Source organism: Protomyctophum parallelum, assembly GCF_964188405.1.
Source record: "Protomyctophum parallelum genome assembly, chromosome: 6".
NCBI lineage: Eukaryota > Metazoa > Chordata > Actinopteri > Myctophiformes > Myctophidae > Protomyctophum > Protomyctophum parallelum.
This window is the reverse complement of record NC_139701.1, coordinates 21899206-21925398: the sequence shown is the minus strand read 5'-3', so window position 1 is coordinate 21925398 and position 26193 is coordinate 21899206. Positions and strand designations below refer to the sequence as shown.

Below are 26193 nucleotides of genomic sequence, written 5' to 3'. Positions count from 1 at the left end.
TTATGTGCAGGGTGGATCTACTCTGGACAGGAGCAAAGTCTTTTGGGCCATAAAGAACTGCTGTGCTGGCAAAGCTGTTCTTCCTGGTTGACATTCAGGGGAGAAACACACCTTAAAGAAGAGTGGCTGGCGGTTTCATTACACCAGCACGAGGAAAAGGGGGGAACAGACCCAATATAGTAATACTGACAGGTAAGAGATGACCCGCTAAAGTCCATGTAGAATTATTTTTAGGTTGTCAGTGCAATCATATAGCAGCGTACACATCAAGTTATTTCCTCTGCTTCGAGATTTAACTTTGCCTTCCACAGGAATTGTGCCATGATGTGTTCATTTTATTTTCATTTTTTAATTTATATTAGAATGCCAATTCATTGATTCAATTCCTTTCCTATCCTTTCAATATATTCTATACCCATTCTGAGCAAATGTGTCAAATAATGTTTTAGAATATGTACCTATATGTAAAAAAATATGATTTACAATAGCCTATATGCAAATCATATTGTTTAACCTGATGATGAATGATCTATATATACTGTACAGGTGCAGTATAACTAAAGAATGCTTAAAACAGTGTATGGAGTGGACCTAGAGAGCATACAGTATGTCGTCATGGGAGGTTACTGGAAGGATTTGGCACTAGACAACAGGTGTGGCTGATTTAATAAAATGAGGCAATCTCTTTCCAGGCTGGACACAAATCCATCTCAGCAATGCTGGCCCTGAGGAAGGTACTGCAAGAATAGTCTTTTATGAAAATAGGAAACACCATGTGCATGGGCAATAATTATATCTGGACAGATGTGACTGACCTTGCTTGCTTGCGTTTCAGGGTGATTTTGTGTGGGTGGACTCTGGCATCGGGGTGCCGATTGGAGCAGAGGTCAAGCTGACAGACACTGGCCAGCTCCACCTGATTGACGATGAAGGAAAGGTGAGTTTCCCAGTGATGTCACTGGAATTAATGTCATTAATCTTCGCATTCAAAGCAAAAACTTGATCTATATGATCTACAAGCAGTTCACAACATGGCGCATTGCAGTGAGTGGTGAGCTTGTATCTGCAATTTCCGCTATAAAAAATTATCATACTGTACATACAGGTGCACAAAGTCAACAAGCAGCTGCAGGTGCAGGTGCGGCCCATGCACCCCACCTCTGTGCACGGTGTGGACGACATGATCCGACTGGGCGACCTCAACGAGGCCGGTCTGCTCAGGAACCTCCTCGTGCGACACAAAGAGGGCATCATCTACGTACGTTCCTCTCTCTCTCGTCTTCATTTCATGTTTTCCTGCCTTGATGAGAGGGCTGCAACTGTTAATCTGTCCAATTTATCGATGATTATTACAAAAATTATAATCGACAATCAATTTTAATACAAATAATTGATGGACTTACTATACTTTTATTTCTTTCAAATATAAAAATAGAAGTATTACATAATCAGACTAATCAATTTTACCAATGATAAAAAAAAGTTGATTATTCGATCAATTGAAAAAGTTATCAATATAATAATCGCTACGAAAATAACTACTATAACTACTACTATCTACTATATTTTCCTCCCCTCCACATCACAACATCAATTGGGCCACCATGGAAATGAGCTTTTGGGTATTTTTTTGTGTCATCCTTTTAGCCAATGTGTGCAATTATGTTTGTACTATGTTTTGGTGTCAATCAACCAACCAACCAAGCCCTATTCGACGAACCGCCTAGTTGTTTTTATGGTGTCTAACTTAACTGTTCGTCTATCTCTTTCGTTTCTCTCAATTGGCCCCCTTGTCTTTGGACTTTACCCTGCAGTTTATCACAGTGCTGTTTGTCTCCATAGAGACGAATGGGCCTCTGTTGAAAGAGAGAGTCCTGCTGTTCATCCACTGCCGCGTCAAAAAGCACGCCAGTGTGTTATGAATCAGGCCATTTTGACAGGAAAACGCTGGGGGGAAAGTCTCATTGGGTGCACATATTCTGTTCATTGTTAGGGCAGATATTCACTGTATTGTTACTTACTAACCCCTTATGGGAATATTGTAATCTGATGTGTGTAGTGTAGTGCGCTATAGCGAATGCATGATGGGGGTCATCATGGGGGGGTGCTTGTTTGGATTCTGTGCTCATAATGTAATTACTTGTTTATTTATGACTTGTCGGCATACAGACAGACACACGCTTGTCAGCAGTGCTGTTTGTTGTGACGGATCAACAACACCCCTCTCTGTGTCCAGACCTACACAGGCTCCATTCTGGTGGCGGTCAACCCTTACCAGCTGCTGCCAATCTACACTGCGGAGCAGGTGCACCTGTACACGGACCGCCGGCTGGGCGAGCTGCCGCCGCATGTGTTCTCCATCGCCGACAGCTGCTTCTTTAACATGCGCCGAACCAAGAGGGACCAGTGCTGTGTCATCAGGTCCTGCTCTTGTCTACTACAGTACGATGTTTAGATAGTGCTGCAAAACAACTGCAGTGCCATGAATGTTCAATGTCTTTCTTCATGCTAAGAGAAAGGAGTTTTGGACGGTTGCATTCAAATCAAACTCACAGCTGCGAGCTTGCCTTGTACATCTGCTATTTTGAACCTTTTTTTTATTATCTTGAAAGTGAAAAATGTCGAATACATTTGAATTACTCCTGATTTATAAGGCATTTGTAGAATCCGCCTCTGGCCTAAATGGGTTATGGTACCATATTAGACTATAATGTATTTTTGGGGTTCACAAAAATGTGCACCGCTATTATAACATGGTTGGCGGTAGAGGGATATTGAGTTATTTAATATACTGTGACCTGATTTCCGTGTAAACAATGCGTTTCCTTCCCAGTGGAGAGTCGGGAGCAGGAAAGACTGAAAGCACCAAGCTGATGCTGCAGTTCCTGGCCGCTGTGAGCGGACAACGCTCCTGGATAGAGCAGCAGATTCTGGAAGCAAACCCCATCTTAGAGGGTACATACACTCAACTCAACACCACTGTGAAGCACATAGACTAGTCTAGAGCACTGGTTGTAATCAAATAAGATTATTTTGCTGGGTCACAGCCTGAAAAGGTTGAGAACCACTGCTCTGGAGGAAGATGATGTGCATGATGCAGTTTCGTGGTTGCTAAAGCATAAGTTATACTTCAATGACAATAACTAATTTTCAATTGTTTTATCATAAAATGCCCTTGTTGAAAAATATTTGCCCTTTTCTTGCAGCCTTTGGCAACGCCAAAACCATCCGCAACGATAACTCCAGTCGCTTTGGGAAGTACATTGACATCAACTTCACGAAGGGTGGGGCCATTGACGGCGCCCAAATTGAGCAGTACCTGCTGGAGAAGTCCCGTGTTTGTCGACAGGTAGAAAAATGGACGTGCAGTGCAATTTATATACCCTGGAATATTGTATGCTTCACATTAAGCTTGCGTAGGATGAGTGATATGTATTTAATATTGTGCATGTGCAGGCACCCGAGGAAAGAAACTACCACATCTTTTACTGCATGCTGATGGGCATGTCAGCTGAGCAGAAGAAGATTCTTTCTCTGGGGAATGCAGCTCAATACAACTATCTCACCATGGTACTGAAACACTTAAACAAAGGAATTGAACACAAAGCCATATCCTAACATATAGAAATGTATGCGCGAGTGAAATTGTGAAATAAAGTCAATTGCTTGTGCAGGGTAACTGCACCAGCTGTGAGGGGCGTGATGACATAAAGGAATATGCCCACTTCCGCTCGGCGCTTAAGATCCTGATGTTTACAGAGAATGATTCCTGGGAGATCTCCAGACTGCTCGCTGCTATCCTCCACCTGGGCAACGTGGATTTTGAGGGTCAGGAGAATGCTATTTGTACTTTCGGATACATGAATATGTGCTCCAAACCAGGGGTGGCAGGGCTTTTCTCTTCCCACCCTCTGGAATGCACTACCCAACCATATCAGAGATATCCCTCTCTTTCTTCAACTTCCTTTACTTTGAGTACTTAGAAAACTGCATTTCAGGTATTAGTGTAATGTATAATAGTGGTTTTCAAACATTTTCATGCCAAGGACCCCCAAATTGATGTATTTGGACCCCCGTCTGAAAAGATTTTGTGCCAACGAACCCCATAAAGGAAGATTTGGGTTGTTAAATTATTTCTAAATTATTCAACATTTTCCAAATGTTTCGAATATAGCCAAAATATCAAATAGGATTAAAGTGTTTAAACTGTTCCTCATTTTGCTGGGGCCCCCCAAGCACCCCCGGTCTTCAGAGCCACTGGTCTATAATAGTTTCTATTTTTACCATAGTTCTTGAATTATTTTTTTTATGCACAATTCCAGGCACCATTGTAAATAACTTGGAGGGCTGTGGCATTCTCACATCAACCCATTTCAACATGGCCAGCCAACTTTTGGAGGTATTGCTCAACATAAGAGTTCTTACTATGCTATTATTATCCCAGAGTTTAGATGAGAAGGCAAGGCATAATTTAATTGGTCTGCTTTACTCAGGTGGATCCCAAGGAGTTGGAGAAGAATCTGATCCAGCGTTCCTTCTTGACCACAAGAGAGAGTGTGACCAAAGCTCTGACGTCTGCTCAGGCCCTGGGTGGCAGGGATGCCTTTGTCAAAGTAACAGTGATGCTTGATCTTACCAAGTCGTGTAAATGTATAAGAGTCATTTCCATCCTATCAATTGATCTAAACTTAAACGATCACTCAATCTTAAAAAACAACAATACATTAATACATTAAGCCAAACATTTGCAATTAAATGCAGTGATATTAGGAATCAAGTTCTGAAATAACTTGAAAAACATAGAGTGCCATATTTATTACATATTTCTGTATGGAAAAATATCATCTGTGGGTAAATTAACAGCTACTGTTTCTCCTATATGCAATACACCTTGTCTGACATTTGAGGTATTTTACAAGAAAAGTTAGAAATTAACCTTTTTTTATAATCTTATATCTTAATTATATCTTATCTTAATTTTATAATCTTTTTTAATGGTTTTTTTTGCGGCTTTCGCCTTTATTTTATATTTTTTTTATAGAGGGACAGACAGTAGGCTAGGAAATGGGGGAGAGAGATGGGGGAGTGATTTACAATAAAGGCCGTATGGATCGGGAATCGAGCCCACGGCACACTGCCAGACTCGGGCTACCGGCCAAGGTGCCTGGACCGCTGAGCCATGGCCCAGGCCTAATTAATCATTTTTGACGTTCTTCAGGCCATCTATGGAAGGCTTTTCATCTGGGTGGTGGAGAAGATCAATGCTGCGGTCTTCAAACCCCTACCTGAAGACTCCAAAGAGGTCCGACATTCAATAGGCCTGCTGGACATCTTTGGCTTTGAGAACTTTGACAAGAACAGGTCTGAACGGTTCACCAAATGTTATATTTCAGCTGTTACTCACTCTTCAGATCATCAATTCTGAGTAGGGGTGTTAATGGAGCTATCGACCTGTCTGAAGTGAGTGGTGCAACAGCATCCCCTGTTGGTACCCTAAACATAGGGACATACATAGGGAGGGACATTGCTGTTCCTTGTGAGTGGTTGCGCCACTCACAAATCTATCAATCATCGATCCTATTATGGGCATGTGATGTCATGTCATATAGGCAAAAAGCTTCATAAATGTAAAAAAACTGTTAAAATATCCAATCTACAAGCTCGCAAGGTGTCATGAAGAGCTTGTAGTTAAGCTAATTTCCATTAAAATTAGTACATTCAAAATAAAGCCTAAAGGTATATTCAGTGATTTAACTTAATTCAAATATCACTTATTTTTTTGTTTTGTTGTGATAATCCTCCCTACTATAGAGTGTGCTGGCCATATAAGGAGTTCCTCCCTGTCCCCAGTTAACCCCTGGGGGCCAAAAAACCTTAGGTTTCGTTTTTGACTCTCTATCCTGATTGGACGAAAGGCTGGGTCCCACAGTGAAATCACTGAATATACCTTTAAAGCGCAAATAACATGCATTTTAAAACTGCTTTTAATATTTAATATCATATTGTCTATGTCCCTCAAAGTTATTTCAAATGGTTTGAGCCTCAATCACCACTCTGATATAACCAGGCCTTGTCATTTCTTTCTGGACTTTGAACGCAGTTTTGGCTGCAGTATCACAATGTCCTGAGATGGTGGAGGTGCTGATATGCACATTATTTAATATTTGCATTATAATACTGACGCTACATAAAACCAGGCTCGTTTCCATTCCAGCTTGGAAAATCAACAATGGTGGACATTGTAAACCAAGTGGAAATACAAATTTGGAACTAAAGACTGAAGAAGAGGAGGAATTATACAAAGTAGGGTGACATTGATGACATCACGATGAGGCCAAAATCAGTTGAGCTGTTCCTGAGAGCAATTTCCATTAAAACACCTATATGATATGAAAGCCTGATTGTTCAAAATTGGTTATTTGTGGGAATAGAAAACACATATGGGAGCCCCAAAAACGCAAAATAAATTAAAAAAGTTGAATTTTATGTTATATGTCCTTTAAAGTTGTTAATTGATTCGTTAAAAACGTACTTCTCGTTTAATCAAAAAAGGTAATCAATAGAATGATAATAAAATGTATTCATATTCATATTAATGCCCTTAGTTGTACGTTTACTGCAATCTTTTACCATTCTTTCCTCTTTTGATTTGTGTGTGTCTGTGTTGGGCTGTTTTGCAGCTTTGAGCAGCTGTGCATCAACTATGCCAACGAGCAGTTGCAGCAGTTTTTTGTGCGGCATGTTTTCAAGCTGGAGCAAGAGGAGTACGCCCGCGAAAACATCGTGTGGAAACGCATCGACTACAACGACAACCAACGCACGCTGGACATGCTGGCCAACAAGCCTCTCAACATGCTGGCCCTGATCGATGAGGAGAGCAACTTCCCAAAGGTTACCAACCTCTCTTGGATGTTTCAAAGCAGAGAATCCACCTTAAAAATCACAACCGTGTGAAGTGAGGGGCGTTAATATATTAGTCTAACTCATGTTGATTAGGTGATGTAAAACAAACGGTGCCAACACAAACATTAAACGCCATTAACAATAGAGACAATATGATGTAATGAGGCACATTATGACGTAACTTTTCCCTTCATTGTCAATGGCTGGGTTTCCCAAACGCATATGGTGACTGTAAGACTTGTGCTGCACATGCTCAGATGCCCTCTGGGCCGCACACAGAAGCCTGTGGACATAGACATTTCGTGTGTGTGTGTGTGTGTGTGTGTGTGTGTGTGTAGGGTACAGACGTCACCATGGTGCACAAGATGAACCAGGTCCATGGGAAAGGCGACGTTTACATCCCCCCAAAAAACAACTATGAGACCCAGTTTGGAATTAATCACTTTGCTGGAGTGGTCTACTACGAATCAAAAGGTAGTTTGAAAGAAAAGACCCCGAAAGAGACAGAGCACACCACCATTGTTGAGGCTCACATGATGTCCTGGTTTGTCTGACCACCCATTCCCCCCCCCCCCCCCCCCTTCCTTCTCGCTCTCTCTCAACTCCGCTTGTGGCCCAGGCTTCCTTGAGAAGAACCGTGACGCGCTCAGCTCTGACCTGATCCAGCTGGTGGAGACGTCCGACAACAAGCTGCTCAAACAGATCTTTTGTGACATGCTCTCCTCCAGCGTGGCGAAGAGCAGCTCCAACCCCAAGATGTTCATCACCACCCCAAAGAACTCCCTGCGAGTCAGTGGACACTTTTCACTTTTTAGAAGCACTAAAATAATTAACTAATAATCAATCTATCCCTATATTTTATCCCTATTAGAGGCATTGTAAGCAGTAGATTTTCCAACAGTGTGCCCACTGCCCAGTGATAGATTGTGTTGTTTCTGTTTGTAATTTAGCAAATGGTTGATGCTAAGAAGCGCGTGCCAACGCTGGCTGGCCAGTTCCGCCAGTCCCTGGACGCTCTGATGAAGACCCTGACGGCGTGCCAGCCTTACTTTGTCCGCTGCATCAAACCCAATGATTTCAAGAAGCCTATGGTAAGGATGGAGGCAATACCAAACTAAAACCACAGCCTCCCTTGTGTTTGACAAATTGGGTTCATGTGCAGTTGTCTTATATCACAAAATATGTAACACAGTTTCTATATTTTGTTTTTGGTGTCAGCTGTTTGACAGGGAGCTGTGCTTGCGTCAGCTGCGTTACTCTGGGATGATGGAGACCATCAGGATACGGAAGGCCGGCTATCCCATCCGCTACACCTTCGACGAGTTCCTGGAACGATACCGGGTCCTGCTGAACACCTCCCTCTGCAATCCCAAAACAGTGAGTCAGGGCCAGGGGGCCCCGTGCTTTAACACAGTGGTTCTCAATCTGTTCCGTCCGTGGCCACCCCAAATAATCATATTTCAACTCTGACAACTTGGAATTGTAGGAGCTGAGGAATTACATTTAGTATGACTCGGCTCCACAGATAAATATTGTGAAAATAACCGATCTACAAGCTCACGAAGCCTTGCAGTAAGCTATTATCTTATATTATTTGACAATTTAGCCAAAGTTTTTGTAGTATAGTTTGTTGATTACTGATTATTTTTTCTCTCTGTATTAGGTATTAAAGGTCCTTGAATTGTCAGTTTAATGGCATCTGGGGACACTTAACATTCTCATCGACGTGCTTCCTTTAATCTCTCACCATGGCTTGCACAGTGACAGTCCTTTCATTCCAACAGGAGACGAATGAGCGATGCTGTGAAAGCATCTGTGAGAGCTTGCTCCTCGGGGAGGGCGACTGGAAAACCGGCAAGACCAAGATCTTTCTAAAGGTGCTGCCTGATGATTATGTGCACATTTGTCTTTTTGATGCTTATCTTTGTCAAAACATCATATGTGGAAAAGCTAATGTAATGTGTTTATGTCTTTCTAACTACTCTTAGGACTTCCATGACACCTTGCTGGAACTGGAACGAATGAAAGAACTGAACAAGAAAGCACTTGTGATACAGAGAGTCCTGAGAGGCTACAAGTTCAGGTATGAGACCACTTAAGCCCCATATACCTCCTTGACCCGAGTCCTACAGGGCTGAGGGCTCTCTACTTGGCCCCCCTCCTTTTATCCTCTACCACCAGATCACTTTGCCGAAAATAACCGATCTACAAGCTGTGGATTGGCTGTTTTCGATGAAGGCTCGCCTATTATGAGTATGACAATCCCAGAATAGGTACGATAGGGCTCTTATGGTTAAAGCCATGTTGTACTTTGGTAGAAGCTTGGGTTTACAGCTAGCTGGGAAAGGCGACGTTAATCGATTGTTAATCGTCTTTAGCTGTTAACCTTTATTGCTCTGTGGTTGAAAAAGATAGACGTAGTGATTCCATTCACTCTCATTTTATGGCGGAACAGGTCTCAACAGCCTCACTCACCTTACACTGTGATTGGTGATATGTTGGCAGTTTTGTGTAAAAGTGAATCGAGCACAGAGGCAATAGATCTACAATATTAAATGTAATATACAGGATAAACAATCAATATCATGCCCAAGCCAATGTTCAAGCCAAAGTTCAACATGACACTAATATAATTTCCTTAAATCATATGACTTGTCCACTGAAGTCTACGTTTGATGCCCCTTGTAGGAGAATATTCCTGAAGAAAAAGGCAGCTGCCGTCGTTATTCAGAAATACTGGAGGGGCCACTGTGGCAGAAAGGTCTACAGAGTGGTGGGTCATCAATGTCCATTTAAATGCACACTCGTACGGTACTGCAAGTGTGACTTGCATTAAACATTGGCCCATGTATTAATCCATCATACAGGTCCAGCTGGGCTTTAATCGACTGCAAGCAACGGTCCGATCTCGCCAGCTCAAGTTCCAGTACTTCAAGGAACGGGAAGCCATCGTGGTGCTGCAGACTCGCGCCAGAGCATTTCTGGCTAGGAAGGAATGGATGCGCAAGAGACGTGCTGTCATCCTCCTGCAAGCACACACCAGAGGTGTTCTGGCCAGAAAAGCTGTCAAAAAGTTGAAAAGAGATGTAGGTTTCAGTTAACGTGATTGTAATCCAGTATTAATTAACGTTTTCCAAGTTTGTTTTTCATTTTCCTGGCCTGATTGTCCAGGGGATTGTGAGACCCGTCCAGTGGTTAGAGCTTTTGACTGGATGTTAACTGGTTCCTTAGATACTGTAGTTGAGAAAATCTGGGAGGAGGAAGCGGAAACTACCAATGAGCAAGGCACCATATCCCAGACTTCTCTGCTGCTTTTTCTAATTTATAGTCCCACGTAGCCGTAATGTCTAAATTCAATGTATAGTAGGGGCAAAAACTGTGTGAAAACATTGCAGAACCAGTGGGCTTAGGTTTGTCAGAGGAGATTGTTGCAGATGTGCTAGCTAGCCCATACTTTGAATTCAGACATATGGGTACAGGTAGGAGGAGATTTCTCATAATCTGGCTATGCAAGACTACTTGCCTAATTAATTCAATAAGGTAGAAATCTGTATTATGTCTTTACATGGACTTTTGTATGCTACTATGTTTAGGTGTATCTCTCCGCTAAAGAGAAAAGAGAGGAGGAGTTGAAGAATTTGGAGCGACAGAGACACCTGCAGGAGGTGCTGAGGCAAAAGAAAGAGATGGAGGCCAACAGCCAGGCAGAGAGCATTACTGATCAGGAGATGGTGGACAGCATCTTTGGCTTCCTCCCCAGTATGGTTGGAGGGCAGGAGGGTCAGGCACCAACAGGATTTGAGGTGAGATACAGCAGCTTCAAGACCCACATGCCAGTAATACGGATGCTAGGGTTCTGTGGTTAAATGTTTGATATTCCATGCCACCGTCCCAGCATAACAACTTTGTCCATTTCAGGATTTGGAGGGCAGAAGGATGATTACTGAAGACGTGGACCTGGATGACCTCCCCATGGTGGATGACCTTCTAGAGGACGACTACGATGATCTGGACGAGTACACTTTCTCCAAATTTGCCTCCATGGAATTCCAGGGCGCTGCCAGCCCCAACCACATCCGTCAGAGGCTCAGACAGCCTCTCCTCTACCACGAGGATGAGGGAGATGTCCAGGTATGACTCCTTCAGTCATTTTTCCCAGCCACTTGGCAGGGTATGAGCTCTGTGTATAACTGTAGTCCTGGGTTTGCGGAAGGTGGCATACCTGCAGTTCAGTGTTCCATAGGCTATAGCTGAATTTCAATACCCCAAATCTCAGCCACTCGCTCACTCTCACTCACTCCAGCATGGCGGTGTTACGGTGTAATTGGTGACCTGCTGAAACATGAGACAATCGTGTGTGTGTGTGTGTGTGTGTGTGTGTGTGTGTGTGTGTTCGTGCGTGTGCTCGTGCGTGCGTGCGTGCATGCGTGTGTGTGCTGCCTTCAGAAAACCATTGGGACTCCAGTTATACACACAGCCTATCGCAATCACTTGCTCTGTGTCTTTCAGTCTGTCTTTGAAGACAATTACTACAGGTGCATGGCCAGGTTTTCATGAAACTCGGTGGGAATGATCAGTACATTAACTTTTGAGCCTCAGAGGTCAATGTCAGGATTAAAATGACATAATTGGCCATATCTCTGTAACTTAAAACAATCATTCAAACAGTGTCAAAAGTGTTGACGGGGCTAGCCGGGGCGCCTGATGGAGGGGAAAGGAACTGGTCGTAATAACGTGTTCCTACCACGCGCTACGTCCGGCCAGGGAAACTCTCCCCTGTCAGGTGAAAATAACCAGCTTAGACTCCTCATGCATAGAAGGAAGCATGAGGTCAGTCCGCTGCCCCCCCCCCCCAGGTTGGCAGAGGAAGTGTAGCGCCCAGGATTACATTAGATAATTGACACTGGGTGAAAACATTTGTTACAAAATTGTGGGATAAAACATTATAAAAAAAAAAGAAAAAAAAAATGTCAATGTAAAAAACAAGTGTAGTGTATACCATGGGTAGGCAACCTTAGGAACGGGTGCTAACTGCCAACATTGGCACAGTGAAGGGTGATCACTGGCACACTGGCATAAGTGTGAGATTTTAAAATAAGCTCTCTCAAATGCATGCAAATCCTGCACATAATTCTACATTCATTGTCTCCACCAGGCCGAAGGCATGGGGGGAGAGTATGTTTTGCACTCCGTCCGTCCGTGTGTCCGTCCGTGTGTCCGTCCATGTGTCCGTGAGCAGCTAATCTCGGCCACCGTTAACTCGGTCGATGCCAAATTTTGCACACACACTCCCTGGATGCCAACGATGAACCTCTGCCCCAACATTTCCAGAACGGCCTGTTATAGCGCCACCAGGAGGCCGCTTTGTGCAAAACAAGTTTTTACACAGTACACCTACAGATTTTGTCCAAACATCGCGCAAATTGGTACACAGTCTCTCTAGTTCACATCTGGCTTTTAGAGCGCCACCAGGAGGCCGACTTTTGTAAAACACATTTTTGGATATTACTCCTCCGGATTTTGTCCAAAAATCCTGCAAATCGTTACACAGTATCTCCATAGTCATGTGCTCAAGACGGATGTGTCTGATATTTCATATTCCATCCTAATTGGCTAACATTGGCTTTCAAATTTTGCAGGATTGGCCTGTTTTGAACAAAAAGCCTCAAATCATGAACGCAGCGTGCAATTTGACGTGAAATCTTTCACGCACTTTCCTACTAGGCTGAGGAATATAGCCCACCCATTTCACATTGGCCTGTTATAGCACCACCAACAGGTGGATTGTGCATGCGTGCGATCAACACGGATCTGCACCATACTGTGACTGAGTCTGGCAGATAGGTGGGTTATTTCTAATGATCATTACAATGTCCTGATGTGAAATAAAATAGTCCAGAAATGTTATATTTATGGACAATCAATCTGTTGGAATTGTTTTTATTTTTAAGTGGTGTCATAACATAATGTTCAAGAAAATCAAGAAAATCAAAACACGGCACTTCATGTGAAAAAGGTTGCAGACCCCTGGTGTATGCATTGTGTTTTCACCAGGCATCACTGACCCCCTGGTGTATGCATTGTGTTTTCACCAGGCATCACTGACCCCCTGGTGTATGCATTGTGTTTTCACCAGGCATCACTGACCCCCTGGTGTATGCATTGTGTTTTCACCAGGCATCACTGACCCCCTGGTGTATGCATTGTGTTTTCACCAGGCATCACTGACCCCCTGGTGTACTGTATGCATTGTGTTTTCACCAGGCATCACTGACCCCCTGGTGTACTGTATGCATTGTGTTTTCACCAGGCAGCACTGACCCCCTGGTGTATGCATTGTGTTTTCACCAGGCATCACTGACAGTTTGGTGGATCATTCTGAGGTTCATGGGAGACCTTCCTGAGCCCAAGAAGCAGGTCCAGACGAGGGCTTCCTCCATGGCCGACCGATCGCTCCCACAGGAGCTGGAGTCCAGAAAGGACAGGCGTTTCAGTCACATGGTTGGCCTGGACCAGGTGTGTGCACTTGTGGAAACACTAGTCTTATTCATCACAGTTATTCATCACAGTAATACTTCATTTTACTCTGAAAGTGTTGGAAAAAGAAGGGACTCCCGCATACTGTCTTCAAATGCAGTGAAGTATTGTATCAGCGAACCAGCAACGTTTCGGCCTGTACGGCCTTCATCAGGCTATCTTTATGAACAGGAATGAGAGGCCATCTTTTGTAGGCTGTCTAACCTAAGGTGGACCTATCAAAGTGTGACATCACTCATTTAAGGTGACAGGTATTCTCATATGGATAAACAAGAATAAACAGTTTATTAAACACTACGAAAGTGATAAATGAACACTTTGGCTGTGTTTAATTGTGTTAAAAACACAACCAAATGGTTAAATCCGTACACTCAGTTTCACAGAATAAAAATTCTGTGAAATCTGTGAAAACTATTTATTTCGTAGAGGGTGCTGAGGAATAAGAAAGACGCGAACGTTCCTGCAGTCTCCGGGAACAGGAAGCTTTCTGCCATGCCAGAGGAGGTGGTTCTGAACCGCAAGGCCAAACAGCCCACCTTGCAGAGCGTGAGTGAAGACAACGACATCATGAACAGAGATGGACCTACCCTGGATCGGCCCATGACGTCTCTCGAAAAACTCCACATCATTGTGAGCTATGCCATCGTCAGGCGAGACCTGAGGTAACAGAAAAATGATTATCAGTCATATAATCTGGAAACAACAATAATTTAAGAGAGCAGATTCCAAGAAAGAGGGTTGTGCAGTGTGAACTGCACAGCAATCTTACGACTATCTGACTATCGTGCAGTGTGTGTAGGGATATTAATGTCCCCCTGACTGCTCCCGATAAGCAGTTTGGTGCCGTGCAATGCGTGCATGGTTGCCCCTGCCATCCATGTGTGTGAATGGTGCAATACACATTGGAAAAAGTGCTGTGGATAAAGGTGCTATATTAATGCCTCATTTACCATTTCATCAACCTGATCTCTCCCTCTAGAGATGAGATTTACTGTCAGATCTGCAAGCAGCTGCAGGATAACAACTATCGAGGCAGCTACTACCGTGGTTGGATCCTCCTGTCGCTCTGTCTGGGTATCTTCCCTCCCACTGAGCGCTTCATAACGGTAAATAATGCCATGGCAGCCACGCTGAGCCATTGATTTGGGATAATTGACCTGTTAGTCTGATCATCACTGTTTGTCTGCTGACTTTGCAGTATCTCCAAAGCTTCCTCCGTTCGGGTCCTGTGGGCTATGGTCCCTACTGCTCTGAAAGGCTGCGGCGCACAGTGATGAATGGAGTGCGAGGGGAGCCTCCCAGCTGGTTAGAGCTACAGGTAAATGGGATTCACACACACAGGTGCTCCTGAAGTAGGGCTGTAACGATACATCCTACTATAAATGCGCCACGTCTCTGCGTGCGTGCGTGCGTGCGTGCGTGCGTACGTGTCTGCGTGTGTATACGGTTGTAATGCACGTACCTTGAGAACCGTTTGCCCCACCGACTTCATATTCGACACAAATGTTCCAAACTGAATCTTGTTGAATCTGTGTGAAACATTTATTATTATGGATATAAATAAGTAAACACAGTGATTCTCTCGCAAATGGACCTTGTATTTGAACACATGGACAAACCCGCAACAGAGAATACACATTTATCGAGAGACGATAGACCAATTGGGTAGCGATTTTGAATGAAAAAGTAATTGAACCCCTCTTTTACTTTTAAAAAGTACTTAGTATCGATACAATTTATTATTTGCATTACAAAACAATGTATACCGATTATTTGCATTGCAAAACGATACGACACGATACGTTGCTATTTACATCGATATACTTAGATTGTTTATTAGTGTGGTTGCCCCAAAAGGGGCAACCAGACTCTAGTAATTGTAACACTTTATTATTATTATTGTGGGCTCGCCTCAGCGAGCACACAATTGTTACTGCCAGTTTATATTTATTTATTTATTGTGGGCTCGCCACAGCGAGCACACAATAGTTATTGGCAGTCTATATTTATTTATTCTTATTTGTTTATTCCACCCTTTTTTTTGGCACCTAACTACTTCCGCATACTTTATACTAGAAATTTAGTTCAAACTTCAAACTGTTCAGCTCTTTGCAGTTATTTATGCTTGTTTTTTTTTTTTTACAAAGTTTTATACTTTTTATACTTTTTAACTTTTTAACTTTTTTTTACATTCTTTATAGTGAGAGTCGATGGAAGAAAGGTCCCATTTTTCACAGTTAACTTTTTTGAGCTCTTATTACTCCGTCATACTTTCACTTTGAAACTTCATTCAAACTTTATAATGTTCATCTATCTTTGAACTTTCATTGGTGAAAAAGTTGTTTTGAAAAAGTTTATACTTTTTAAAATATTTAACTTTATTTATATTTTTTTCCTCCCATTGACAATGTATGGGATTTATCTCTAAATCAACCTCACTTTTGCAGCCTCATTACTCTGGCATACTTTGTCGTAGAAACGTGATTTAAACTTTAGAAAGCTCACACGACTCTGGACTTTTTCGTGGTTCAAACCGTATTCGAATACGTTAAACGGTTTTTCCGAAATCGCAGTTCAATCGCAGGCCGTTTCGCCTAATTAGTGCCAACTTAGAGTGGGGGCTTCTTTCACTAGAGTGCAGGAACTGATTTTTTTTTCCTTAAATTTACCAAACAAATTGCCGTCCCGGCCAAAATATTCATTTTACACGCATGTCCTTTGGTCATTTTGTAGCCACACATGTCCTCTTTCACACAATGTGACCACCAAAAAACAGAGACATACAGAATGTGAACTACGGCCTTTTAAGTGACACAAATACAGTCAATCTGCTCATTGACCTCAATTGTAAAATCCTTACGAGGAAATTATCGCGATGACAATTCTTAACTTGCTCTTATAACCACATTTTCGATCGTACCAACACCACAATCGCACATGGTGTACCTCAATATCTCAGGCCACTCACAGCGAAAAAATTATTTGCATTCGACTTTTACTTTTTGCGATAGAGCAATTTGTTCGGGCATAGTTTCCCCCCATTCAGAACCATTGTAAAATAAGAGATCAAGTTGCGCGCCACTTGTTTGTCTTTTACACTTCCACAGCTGAGACATATAAGGGCTTAATTACAGGGCTGAAATTAAAGTTACAAGATCTCAATGAGTTGCTCTGCGATACCTTGTGGGCTTGTAGGTCTGCTATTTGTGCAATTGGATGGCCTTTACACAGCTTTACACATGCACGCACGCACACACACACCCTGTCTTCCTATTGGCTGGCCTTTACACAGCTCTCGCACGCACGCACGCACGCACGCACGCACGCACGCACGCACGCACACACACACACACACACACACACGTTTATAAAAAAATATTTTCAAAAAAAATAAAAAAAAATAAAAAAATAAATAAAACTTAAAAAAAATAAAAAAAAAATTAAAAAATTAAAAAAAATTAAAGAAATTAAAAAAAATTAAAAAAATTAAAAAAAATGAAAAAATTGAAAAAAAAATGAAAAAAATGAAAAAAATGAAAAAAAATGAAAAAAATGAAAAAAATGAAAAAAATGAAAACTTAAAAATATTTTTTTTTCTTTTTTACTTAAAAAGAAAAAACTTCAATTTTTTAGATTTTTTTTTTTTTTTTTACATTTAAAGAAAAACTTTAAAAACACTTCTACAACTTCCACATACTTTATTCTGCTTAAACTATAGTTTTTACACATTTTCATACTTTTTTTAACTTTTACTTCAGCTTTAATGCATTTTCTACTTTTCTTTACAATATGCTACAGTCCCGAAATTTTGATTATAGATTTAGAACACCAATGGTAACACCATTACTCCGGTCCCCGAGTTTCAAACTTGACACGGCAATAACTTTATACAAAGCATTTTACGCGAGCCCACGCAGTTTCTACAGGAACTGCTTTCTAGTTTATTTATTTATACTTCTTTATTCCAATTTCCGCCACTTTTTTTGTCACGTAACTACTTCCACATACTTTATGCTAGAAATGTAGTTCAAACTTCAAACTGTTCAGCTCTTTGCAGTTATTTATGCTTGTTTTTTTTTTTTTACAAAGTTTTATACTTTTTATACTTTTTAACTTTTTAACTTTTTTTAACTTTCTTTATAGTGAGAGTCGATGGAAGAAAGGTCCCATTTTTCACAGTTAACTTTTTTGAGCTCTTATTACTCCGTCATACTTTCACTTTGAAACTTCATTCAAACTTTATAATGTTCATCTATGTTTGAACTTTAATTGGTGAAAAAGTTGTTTTGAAAAAGTTTATACTTTTTAAAATATTTAACTTTATTTATAGTTTTTTCCTCCCATTGACAATGTATGGGATTTATCTCTAAATCAACCTCACTTTTGCAGCCTCATTACTCTGGCATACTTTGTCGTAGAAACGTGATTTAAACTTTAGAAAGCTCACACGACTCTGGACTTTTTCGTGGTTCAAACCGTATTCGAATACGTTAAACGTTTTTTCCGAAATCTCAGTTCAATCGCAGGCCGTTTCGCCTAATTAGTGCCAACTTAGAGTGCAGGGCTTCTTTCACTAGAGTGTACAAACAGAAAATCTTTCCTTGAAAATTTACCAAACAAATTGCCGTCCCGGCCAAAATATTCACTTTACACGCATGTCCTTTGGTCATTTTGTAGCCACACATGTCCTCTTTCACACAATGTGACCACCAAAACACAGAGACATACAGAATGTGAACTACGGCCTTTTAAGTGACACAAATACAGTCAAGCTGCTCATTGACATCCATTGTAGAAATCTTACGAGGAAATTATCGCGATGACAATTCTTAACTCGCTCTTATAACCACATTTTCGATCGTACCAACACCACAATCGCACATGGTGTACCTCAATATCTCAGGCCACTCACAGCGAAGAAATTATTTGCATTCGACTTTTACTTTTTGCGATAGAGCAATTTGTTCGGGCATAGTTTCCCCCCATTCAAGACCATTCAAGATCAAGACCTTCAAGTTGCGCGCCACTTGTTTGTCTTTTACACTTCCACAGCTGAGACATATAAGAGCTTAATTACAGGGCTGAAATTAAAGTTACAAGATCTCAATGAGTTGCTCTGCGATACCTTGTGGGCTTGTAGGTCTGCTATTTGTGCAATTGGATGGCCTTTATACAGCTCTCGCAAGAGCACGCACGCACGCATGCACGCACGCACACACACACCCTGTCTTCCTATTGGCTGGCCTTTACACAGCTCTCGCAAGTGCACGCACGCACGCACGCACGCACACACACACACACACGTTTATAAAAAAATATTTTCAAAAAAATAAAAATAAAATAAAAAATTTAAAAAAACGTAAAAAAAAATAAAAATAATAAAAAAAATTTAAAAAAAATTTAAAAAATTAAAAAAAAAATTAAAAAATGAACAAAAAATTAAAAAAATGAAAAAAAATGGAAAAATTGAAAAAAATTTGAAAAAAATGAAAACTTAAAAATTAGCATGTTAGCATTAGCATGTTAGCATATTAGCATGATAGCATTAGCATGTTAGCATGATAGCATTAGCATGTTAGCATGTTAGCATTAGCATGTTGACATTAGCATGTTAGCATGTTAGCATGATAGCATTAGCATGTTAGCATTAGCATGTTAGCATTAGCATGTTAGCATTAGCATGTTAGCATGTTAGCATTAGCATGTTAGCATTAGCATGTTAACATTAGCATGTTAGCATGATAGCATTAGCATGTTAGCATGTTAGCATTAGCATGTTAGCATGTTAGCATTAGCATGTTAGCATGTTAGCATTAGCATGTTAGCATGATAGCATTAGCATGTTATCATTAGCATGTTATCATTAGCATGTTAGCATGTTAGCATTAGCATGTTAGCATTAGCATGTTAGCATGATAGCATTAGCATGTTAGCATTAGCATGTTAGCATGTTAGCATTAGCATGTTAGCATTAGCATGTTAGCATGATAGCATTAGCATGTTAGCATGTTAGCATGTTAGCATGTTAGCATGTTAGCATTAGCATGTTAGCATGTTAGCATTAGCATGTTAGCATGTTAGCATTAGCATGTTAGCATTAGCATGTTAGCATTAGCATGTTAGCATGATAGCATTAGCATGTTATCATTAGCATGTTAGCATTAGCATGTTAGCATGTTAGCATTAGCATGTTAGCATTAGCATGTTAGCATGATAGCATTAGCATGTTAGCATTAGCATGTTAGCATGTTAGCATTAGCATGTTAGCATTAGCATGTTAGCATGATAGCATTAGCATGTTAGCATGTTAGCATGTTAGCATTAGCATGTTAGCATGTTAGCATGTTAGCATTAGCATGTTAGCATGTTAGCATTAGCATGTTAGCATGATAGCATTAGCATGTTAGCATTAGCATGTTAGCATGTTAGCATTAGCATGTTAGCATTAGCATGTTAGCATTAGCATGATAGCATTAGCATGTTAACATTAGCATGTTAGCATGATAGCATTAGCATGTTAGCATGTTAGCATTAGCATGTTAGCATGTTAGCATTAGCATGATTAAAAAATAAAAAAATGAAAAGAAATGAAAAACATTAAAAAATTAAAACTTTAACTTTTTTTTAAACTTAAAAGGAAAAAAATAATAATAAAGAACTTAATATTTTTTATCTTAATATTTTTTTTAAGAAATATCTTAGACCATTATCAATAATCATTGTGTTTATGCTTTTAAAGATAGGCCTATATGCTATTTGAACCTTCTATTTACATGTAAAAGTATGCTATTTCTGTTAAGCTCATGAATGCTTTTATATGTATACTCCATTGGATTGACTATTTTTTTTCTTTTTTACCTTTTCTTGATTCATCAAGAATACATTGTAAAGCATTATTCATACATTACAAATCATTAGTAGACAGTAATACTTTACTTACTTTATTCTGCCCCTTTTTGGGCATCATACTACTTCCACATACTTTATTTCCGCTTTATGCAGTTATTTATGCTTAAACTATAGTTTTTACAAATGTTCATACTTTTTTAACTTTTACTTCAGCTTTAATACATTTTCTACTTTTCTTTACAATATGTTACAGTCCAGAAATTTTGATTATGGACTTAGACCACCAATGGTAACACCATTACTCCGGTCCCCGAGTTTCAAACTTGACACGGCAATAACTTTATACAAAGCATTTTACGCGAGCCCACGCAGTTTCTACAGGAACTGCTTTCTAGTTTATACTTCTTTATTCCAATTTCCGCCACTTTTTTTGTCACGTAACTACTTCCACATACTTTATGCTAGAAATGTAGTTCAAACTTCAAACTGTTCAGCTCTTTGCAGTTATTTATGCTTGTTTTTTTTTTTTTACAAAGTTTTATACTTTTTATACTTTTTAACTTTTTAACTTTTTTTTACTTTCTTTATAGTGAGAGTCGATGGAAGAAAGGTCCCATTTTTCACAGTTAACTTTTTTGAGCTCTTATTACTCCGTCATACTTTCACTTTGAAACTTCATTCAAACTTTATAATGTTCATCTATGTTTGAACTTTAATTGGTGAAAAAGTTGTTTTGAAAAAGTTTATACTTTTTAAAATATTTAACTTTATTTATAGTTTTTTCCTCCCATTGACAATGTATGGGATTTATCTCTAAATCAACCTCACTTTTGCAGCCTCATTACTCTGGCATACTTTGTCGTAGAAACGTGATTTAAACTTTAGAAAGCTCACACGACTCTGGACTTTTTCGTGGTTCAAACCGTATTCGAATACGTTAAACGTTTTTTCCGAAATCTCAGTTCAATCGCAGGCCGTTTCGCCTAATTAGTGCCAACTTAGAGTGCAGGGCTTCTTTCACTAGAGTGTACAAACAGAAAATCTTTCCTTGAAAATTTACCAAACAAATTGCCGTCCCGGCCAAAATATTCACTTTACACGCATGTCCTTTGGTCATTTTGTAGCCACACATGTCCTCTTTCACACAATGTGACCACCAAAACACAGAGACATACAGAATGTGAACTACGGCCTTTTAAGTGACACAAATACAGTCAAGCTGCTCATTGACATCCATTGTAGAAATCTTACGAGGAAATTATCGCGATGACAATTCTTAACTCGCTCTTATAACCACATTTTCGATCGTACCAACACCACAATCGCACATGGTGTACCTCAATATCTCAGGCCACTCACAGCGAAGAAATTATTTGCATTCGACTTTTACTTTTTGCGATAGAGCAATTTGTTCGGGCATAGTTTCCCCCCATTCAAGACCATTCAAGATCAAGACCTTCAAGTTGCGCGCCACTTGTTTGTCTTTTACACTTCCACAGCTGAGACATATAAGAGCTTAATTACAGGGCTGAAATTAAAGTTACAAGATCTCAATGAGTTGCTCTGCGATACCTTGTGGGCTTGTAGGTCTGCTATTTGTGCAATTGGATGGCCTTTATACAGCTCTCGCAAGAGCACGCACGCACGCATGCACGCACGCACACACACACCCTGTCTTCCTATTGGCTGGCCTTTACACAGCTCTCGCAAGTGCACGCACGCACGCACGCACGCACGCACGCACGCACGCACGCACGCACGCACGCACACACACACACGTTTATAAAAAAATAAAGTATGAAAAAAATGAAAAAAATGAAAAAAAATGGAAAAATTGAAAAAAAATTGAAAAAAATGAAAACTTAAAAATTAGCATGTTAGCATTAGCATGTTAGCATGTTAGCATTAGCATGATAGCATTAGCATGTTAGCATGATAGCATTAGCATGTTAGCATGTTAGCATTAGCATGTTGACATTAGCATGTTAGCATGTTAGCATGATAGCATTAGCATGTTAGCATGTTAGCATTAGCATGTTAGCATTAGCATGTTAGCATTAGCATGTTAGCATGTTAGCATTAGCATGTTAGCATTAGCATGTTAACATTAGCATGTTAGCATGATAGCATTAGCATGTTAGCATGTTAGCATTAGCATGTTAGCATGTTAGCATTAGCATGTTAGCATGTTAGCATTAGCATGTTAGCATGATAGCATTAGCATGTTATCATTAGCATGTTAGCATGTTAGCATTAGCATGTTAGCATTAGCATGTTAGCATGATAGCATTAGCATGTTAGCATTAGCATGTTAGCATGTTAGCATTAGCATGTTAGCATTAGCATGTTAGCATGATAGCATTAGCATGTTAGCATGTTAGCATGTTAGCATTAGCATGTTAGCATGTTAGCATGTTAGCATTAGCATGTTAGCATGTTAGCATTAGCATGTTAGCATGATAGCATTAGCATGTTAGCATTAGCATGTTAGCATGTTAGCATTAGCATGTTAGCATTAGCATGTTAGCATTAGCATGATAGCATTAGCATGTTAACATTAGCATGTTAGCATGATAGCATTAGCATGTTAGCATGTTAGCATTAGCATGTTAGCATGTTAGCATTAGCATGATTACAAAATTAAAAAATGAAAAAAAATGAAAAACATTAAAAAATTAAAACTTTAACTTTTTTTTAAACTTAAAAGGAAAAAAATTATAATAAAGAACTTAATATTTTTTATCTTAATATTTTTTTTAAGAAATATCTTAGACCATTATCAATAATCATTGTGTTTATGCTTTTAAAGATAGGCCTATATGCTATTTGAACCTTCTATTTACATGTAAAAGTAGGCTATTTCTGTTAAGCTCATGAATGCTTTTATATGTATACTCCATTGGATTGACTATTTTTTTTCTTTTTTACCTTTTCTTGATTCATCAAGAATACATTGTAAAGCATTATTCATACATTACAAATCATTAGTAGACAGTAATACTTTACTTACTTTATTCTGCCCCTTTTTGGGCATCATACTACTTCCACATACTTTATTTCCGCTTTATGCAGTTATTTATGCTTAAACTATAGTTTTTACAAATGTTCATACTTTTTTAACTTTTACTTCAGCTTTAATACATTTTCTACTTTTCTTTACAATATGTTACAGTCCAGAAATTTTGATTATGGACTTAGACCACCAATGGTAACACCATTACTCCGGTCCCCGAGTTTCAAACTTGACACGGCAATAACTTTATACAAAGCATTTTACGCGAGCCCACGCAGTTTCTACAGGAACTGCTTTCTAGTTGTGGGCTCGCCACAGCGAGCACACAATAGATATTGCCAGCCTATATTTATTTATTCTTTATTCCACCCTTTTTTTTGGCACCTAACTACTTCCGCATACTTTATACTAGAAATTTAGTTCAAAGTTCAAACTGTTCAGCTCTTTGCAGTGATGGTTGCTTGTATTTTTATTTTTACAAAGTTTTATACTTTTTATACTTTTTAACTTTTTAACTTTTTTTTACATTCTTTATAGTGAGAGTCGATGGAAGAAAGGTCCTATTTTTCACAGTTTTTTGAGCTCTTATTACTCCGTCATACTTTCACTTTGAAACTTCATTCAAACTTTATAATGTTCATCTATCTTTGAACTTTAATTGGTGAAAAAGTTGTTTTGAAAAAGTTTATACTTTTTAAAATATTTAACTTTATTTATAGTTTTTTCCTCCCATTGACAATGTATGGGATTGATCTCTAAATCAACCTCACTTTTGCAGCCTCATTACTCTGGCATACTTTGTCGTAGAAACGTGATTTAAACTTTAGAAAGCTCACACGACTCTGGACTTTTTCGTGGTTCAAACCGTATTCGAATACGTTAAACGGTTTTTCCGAAATCGCAGTTCAATCGCAGGCCGTTTCGCCTAATTAGTGCCAACTTAGAGTGCAGGGCTTCTTTCACTAGAGTGTACAAACAGAAAATCTTTCCTTGAAAATTTACCAAACAAATTGCCGTCCCGGCCAAGATATTCACTTTACACGCATGTCCTTTGGTCATTTTGTAGCCACACATGTCCTCTTTCACACAATGTGACCACCAAAACACAGAGACATACAGAATGTGAACTACGGCCTTTTAAGTGACACAAATACAGTCAATCTGCTCATTGACCTCCATAGTAAAATCCTTACGAGGAAATTATCGCGATGACAATTCTTAACTCGCTCTTATAACCACATTTTCGATCGTACCAACACCACAATCGCACATGGTGTACCTCAATATCTCAGGCCACTCACAGCGAAAGAATTATTTGCATTCGACTTTTACTTTTTGCGATAGAGCAATTTGTTCGGGCATAGTTTCCCCCCATTCAGAACCATTGTAAAATAAGAGATCAAGTTGCGCGCCACTTGTTTGTCTTTTACACTTCCACAGCTGAGACATATAAGGGCTTAATTACAGGGCTGAAATTAAAGTTACAAGATCTCAATGAGTTGCTCTGCGATACCTTGTGGGCTTGTAGGTCTGCTATTTGTGCAATTGGATGGCCTTTACACAGATAGATCAGATAGAGATGAAAAAGTATTTTCAAAAAAGTCTTTTCAAAAGTATTTTCAAAAAAGTCTTTTCAAAAGTATTTTCAAAAAAGTCTTTTCAAAAAAGTATTTTCAAAAAAGTATTTTCAAAAAAGTATTTTCAAAAAATATTTTCAAAAAAATGAAAAAAAATAAAAAAAAATTAAAAAATTAAAAAAATTAAAAAAAATTAAAAAAAATTAAAAAAATGAAAAAAAAATGAAAAAAAATGAAAAAAATGAAAAAATTGAAAAAAATTAAAAAAATTGAAAGAAATGAAAAAAAATGAAAAAAATGAAAACTTAAATTTTTTTTTTTTCTTTTTTACTTAAAAAGAAAAAACTTCAATTTTTTAGATTTTTTTTTTTTTTTTTACATTTAAAGAAAAACTTTAAAAACACTTCTACAACTTCCACATACTTTATTCTGCTTAAACTATAGTTTTTACACATTTTCATACTTTTTTTAACTTTTACTTCAGCTTTAATGCATTTTCTACTTTTCTTTACAATATGCTACAGTCCCGAAATTTTGATTATAGATTTAGAACACCAATGGTAACACCATTACTCCGGTCCCCGAGTTTCAAACTTGACACGGCAATAACTTTATACAAAGCATTTTACGCGAGCCCACGCAGTTTCTACAGGAACTGCTTTCTAGTTCGTAGTATTATTATTCCACTGGAGTAGTCTTTTTTTTGTCGCTTTATACCTCCCACACTGTACGCTGTACGCACTTGAGCCATATGTCAAATTGACCGGAAAAATCGGGAATCGTGTGCTTGTATTTTGTTAAGAGAAATGTTGTATAGTTTAATTGATATGAATTTATTAGTGAATTAAATTTCCCCATTGACATGAATGGGAAAAGGCAAAAAATCACATTCAAGTATTTTTTCCTCGGAGACTGTAATCACTATAGTTACAAAACTTTTAGGGATATTTCTTAATTTTGACTAAAATTAATTAAAATTATAATTTTATAGGTCGGCCTCATGGTGGCGCTATAACAGCCCACTTTACCTTTTGGCTTATAACTCTTGAACCGTAGTTCGTAAAATCAAAATTATTTTTTCCCTGGATTCCTTGGGTCATGACGCATCTCCCCATATAGGCCACGCCCATTTCCGCCATGATGGATTTTCCGCCATTTTGAATTTTGTCCAAAACAAACTTTTTGCTTTTCCTCCTACATATTTCGTCCAAATCTCACAGAAATCGGCACACATGATCTCTGGACATATCCGATTAAAACACCAGATGCAGAATTTTGGTAGTGCGTATCGTTCGGCCGTAATCGTCTTCCGAA

General features: G+C 39.3%; 1 protein-coding gene across 1 annotated transcript in view; it reads left to right on the top strand.

Annotated features, from left to right (window-relative positions):
• The first annotated feature begins 1132 nt into the window (after positions 1-1132).
• Positions 1133-26193, top strand: part of myo7ba (myosin VIIBa) — a 39837-nt gene continuing 14776 nt past the window's right edge. The window contains exons 1-24 of the mRNA XM_083766352.1: positions 1133-1258; positions 2237-2421; positions 2834-2955; positions 3207-3349; positions 3457-3570; positions 3675-3828; positions 4323-4399; positions 4494-4613; positions 5219-5361; positions 6681-6891; positions 7242-7377; positions 7523-7692; positions 7854-7994; positions 8122-8280; positions 8688-8780; positions 8892-8986; positions 9592-9676; positions 9771-9989; positions 10497-10706; positions 10822-11034; positions 13255-13332; positions 13984-14102; positions 14420-14546; positions 14639-14758. Of these exons, the coding sequence (XP_083622478.1) occupies positions 1148-1258; positions 2237-2421; positions 2834-2955; positions 3207-3349; positions 3457-3570; positions 3675-3828; positions 4323-4399; positions 4494-4613; positions 5219-5361; positions 6681-6891; positions 7242-7377; positions 7523-7692; positions 7854-7994; positions 8122-8280; positions 8688-8780; positions 8892-8986; positions 9592-9676; positions 9771-9989; positions 10497-10706; positions 10822-11034; positions 13255-13332; positions 13984-14102; positions 14420-14546; positions 14639-14758 (3345 nt within the window). The 5' untranslated portion in view covers positions 1133-1147. The remainder of the gene's footprint in view (positions 1259-2236; positions 2422-2833; positions 2956-3206; positions 3350-3456; positions 3571-3674; positions 3829-4322; positions 4400-4493; positions 4614-5218; positions 5362-6680; positions 6892-7241; positions 7378-7522; positions 7693-7853; positions 7995-8121; positions 8281-8687; positions 8781-8891; positions 8987-9591; positions 9677-9770; positions 9990-10496; positions 10707-10821; positions 11035-13254; positions 13333-13983; positions 14103-14419; positions 14547-14638; positions 14759-26193) is intronic.